The 3,692-nt window shown below is 36.2% G+C and overlaps 1 protein-coding gene across 1 annotated transcript in view; it reads right to left on the bottom strand.

Moving 5' to 3' along the window:
• Positions 1–1,958: 1,958 nt before the first annotated feature.
• Positions 1,959–3,692, bottom strand: part of tceanc2 (transcription elongation factor A (SII) N-terminal and central domain containing 2) — a 10,263-nt gene continuing 8,529 nt past the window's right edge. The window contains exon 4 of the mRNA XM_043699637.1: positions 1,959–2,302. Within this exon, the coding sequence (XP_043555572.1) occupies positions 2,114–2,302 (189 nt within the window). The 3' untranslated portion in view covers positions 1,959–2,113. The remainder of the gene's footprint in view (positions 2,303–3,692) is intronic.

The following is a 3,692-nucleotide window of genomic DNA, read 5'->3' as shown; positions in this document are numbered from 1 at the left end:
CAATGCTTCACTGAAGGCTCACTGATGATGTTCCTTAGTGTGATGACAAAACTACTGGAAACAAACCTTCCAGCTCAGCGAGCAAATGTATTTCCAGAAATTAAGGATCTTTCATGTTATTTATTATATTAAAGTTTGGCCATAGCCTGGAGTGGGGGTGTTACTGGACTAGCAATCCAGAATCCAGGCTAATGTTTGAGGACATGGATTTGAATCTCACCACTGTAGATGGTGAATTTGAATTTAATAAAAGTCTGGACTTAAAAGCTTGACTAATAGAAACACCAGCAAATGCCACACAAAAAAAAAACCCAAATTGGTTCATCAATGTCTTTTAGGGAACAAAATCTGTTGCCTTTATCTGGTTTGGTCTAGTCTACACGTAATGTTAGACTCACAGCTATATGGCTGATGTTTAACTGTTCTCCAGGTGATTAGGGATTTGTAATAAATGTTGGCTTAGCCTGCAATGCACACATCTCATGAAACCACCTCCACACATTTTTAAAAACCAGTTAACAAAGATCTAGTGGATTTAATAAGGGTTGATAAGCTACTCTATCAATCATAGGAATGATAGAATAAGATAAGATTTTAACTGCTGTAAAATATACATAGTATCTAACCTGCCCACAAACTGAATTTCCATAGTAGTACAGTTCCCTTGTTAGTGCTCCCAAAATTAAGCTGAAGAAAACAATTATGCTACAATGTTCAATATGTGGCAAAACCAGGTAAGGACAGTTATCTTTGTCCTTCAATTAGATGTCACTCAATTTTTGGTAAACCAGTGAACTCAGTGTGTGATTGAAAATTATTTCAACTCAGCTCCTCATTAATAATTCACTGTAAATCATCACTAGGTAACAAAAGAAATCAATGAATTTTATTACAAAGTCAAAAAGTATTATTGCAACTTAGCATTTAAAAGGTAAGATACTTTCTAGCAAGGCTGGAAATGTTGCTTTCAATTCCCTACCATCCTGATTTGAATATGTAATCACCACTGCCTCTTTGTCACTGGATCAAAGACCTAGGTTTCCCAAGCCAGTACTATTGTGGAAGTACCATTGAAAGGACCTCGCAAGGTCCAAACCTACTTTTTCAGAGCAACTAGGAATGGACAACAATGGCATGGCATGGCCAAAAGTAAACTGGTTCAAGAAGCAACTACTGTACATAAATTTTGTAAAAGGTAGACTGAAAAATATGGCAAGTATGGTAGATGGAATAATGCTATGAAACCATCAAAGCTGCAATCATCTTGTCCTGTTTGCCTTTTCCTTAAGAATGTATAGATGTGGTGCTTCAGATAGTTATCAGCCTTTTGTACATTATTGTGGAGGACATTGCAGCTCAGTCTAATCCATTTTTGGATGAATGCACACTTTTCAGATAGGGGTTAAGAATATACCAGCTAAATCTTGGATAATGTTTCTTTCCATAACCAAGGTTTTCATGCCAATTGCACTGCTTTTATCAATTTTGTTCTTCCCTATTGCTGGTCAAAATCATGGAATAGCTTAACAACAGAGGGTATCCCTACAACCCACGGTTCAAGAAGGCATCTCACCACTATGTTTGGGCAAAGGATTGGCAATAAATGCTGATAGAGCCAACAATAGCCTTGCTGCAGGAATAAATAAATCTAATGATCAAAAACTGAAGCCAAAATTAGTCTACACACCTTAAGAAGCATGATTATATCTTTGCAGTATCATGAAGAACCCGAACTTAATAATGTGACAGAACAGGTTCAGTCAAATGCACCAAATACCTTAAAAAAATTTTTAAAATACATTTAAGTTACAATGAAGCAGCCAGTTTAATCTGCCCAACTAATTATCACTGGCCCAAAAATATTCTCTCAGGAGACTCTGGCAAAGCAAATTTTGCATTCATTGGCAACTTTGTCATTATGCAATTATAGACAGTGAGTCACAAACAAACCAAAAGAATTCTCCAACAGCTGTGTACAAAAACCAGGAATTTATTAATAAAGATCACACATTTGACATATTCATATTCTTATGATTTAAATAAAAAAAGGCCACAGTTTAAAAAGTTCACAATTTTTAAGTTTATGCATAATTCTTTAACAACCCAGAATGAATCATTTCTTGTGGTTTTCAATGAGCTGTTTCACTGGCAGTCTGTAGGTTTTAACTTGTTCTCGGACTTCAGACTTCTGTTTTAAAGTAAAGACCAGAGTTCGTACTGTCCGTCGGTAGGGGATGTTGATCAAACGAGAACACTGATGAAAAATCTCTCGCTCTATATTTTCAATCAGCAGGTCATCATTCTGTAGAAAAATTAAACAGTGTATTTATGAATTTATAATGAGTGGTAAAAAATAAGTAACAAATGACATTATGCCTTTAAATGCTAAAAGCTACATATTCACATAAAGTACCCGAAATAATGATTACAAACCAAGAAGAGCTTATAGCACAGTCAATGACTAGAAAGAACAAAACAAGTCCATCTATACATGTCAAAAATGATTGTGCCCTTTATAAAGTGATGTGAAAGAAATGCTAATTCTGATTAAGGTTCTCTTCTCTCACTCACAGGTTGCTTTTGCGACCTCTACTGAAAAATATCTCCCGGATCTCCATTACAAATAGCAAATATGTGACAAGGATTCACACGTAGGCTAGTCCAATTAAGGACAGCAGATTTCCAAGAATAAAGGCAGCCAGTTAACCAGATGGGTTTTTAGAAATAGAATCTGGTAATTTAATCATTCCTCACAATTTTTTCCACCAGACTTATTCATTAGTTGATTTTAATTGTGGTGGGTTTCTGAAGCATTTCCCTGGGTCTCTTTCACAATAGAATATGCCAACATCCCTTGAAACGGAGCCTTGACATCAATCCCAGACTATATAGCTGACTCTTAATGTCTTAAAAAGAAACTAAGGCTGGCAAATAAATATAAGCTTGCCCAGAGCTTTCAAAGCAAAATATCTCGTGTGCTGTTTCCCTGAACTCAGGAGGTTTTTACGTATTTCTTGTCCTAGTGTTAAGCAGCCTTGAAGCTAGTGAAGTGCAATATCACCATTGAACGACTTAGACTCCACACACACTTGGTGAACGTGTTGGAAATGAATGGGATGCCACTATACAGTTTTCATTTTCCAATTATTTTACTGTCATACCCAGTACTGACATTTCCTATTCTGAACTTCAAACTATTTTTATGTTTTTAAAACTGGACACAAAAACTGGAAAAAAGACAGCTGCAATTCTTTTGCATATTGAAATAATTCCCCTCAAATGTAAGCAACAAAAAGTCTTGCAGGATTGCAGATGAATGCCTTTCCCTGAAACCAATCAAAAAGTATCTTGTCAGATTGGATGGGCCTTTCTAAAGCTATGACATTACTCTCTAAAACTCTTAGAGATGTTAATCCACAATACAGGATGTACAAAGTGAACATCACTCTTTAATTTGGAAGGGATTTTGAAGTTCTTTAAAAAAAAACATCTGATGAGGCAGCCATATTCTTGTCTGCTTTTAAGAATCAGCTAAAAGTTGTTTTACAGGTAGTTCCACGTAAGCCATCAAAATAGTTTAGGGAGAAAGTGAGGTCTGCAGATGCTGGAGATCAGAGCTGGAAATATGTTGCTGGAAAAGCGCAGCAGGTCAGGCAGCATCTAGGGAACAGGAGAATCGACGTTTCGGGCAT

Source organism: Chiloscyllium plagiosum, chromosome 11 (assembly GCF_004010195.1).
Source record: "Chiloscyllium plagiosum isolate BGI_BamShark_2017 chromosome 11, ASM401019v2, whole genome shotgun sequence".
Classification (NCBI taxonomy): Eukaryota; Metazoa; Chordata; class Chondrichthyes; order Orectolobiformes; family Hemiscylliidae; genus Chiloscyllium; species Chiloscyllium plagiosum.
This window is presented reverse-complemented; position numbering and strand designations above follow the sequence as displayed.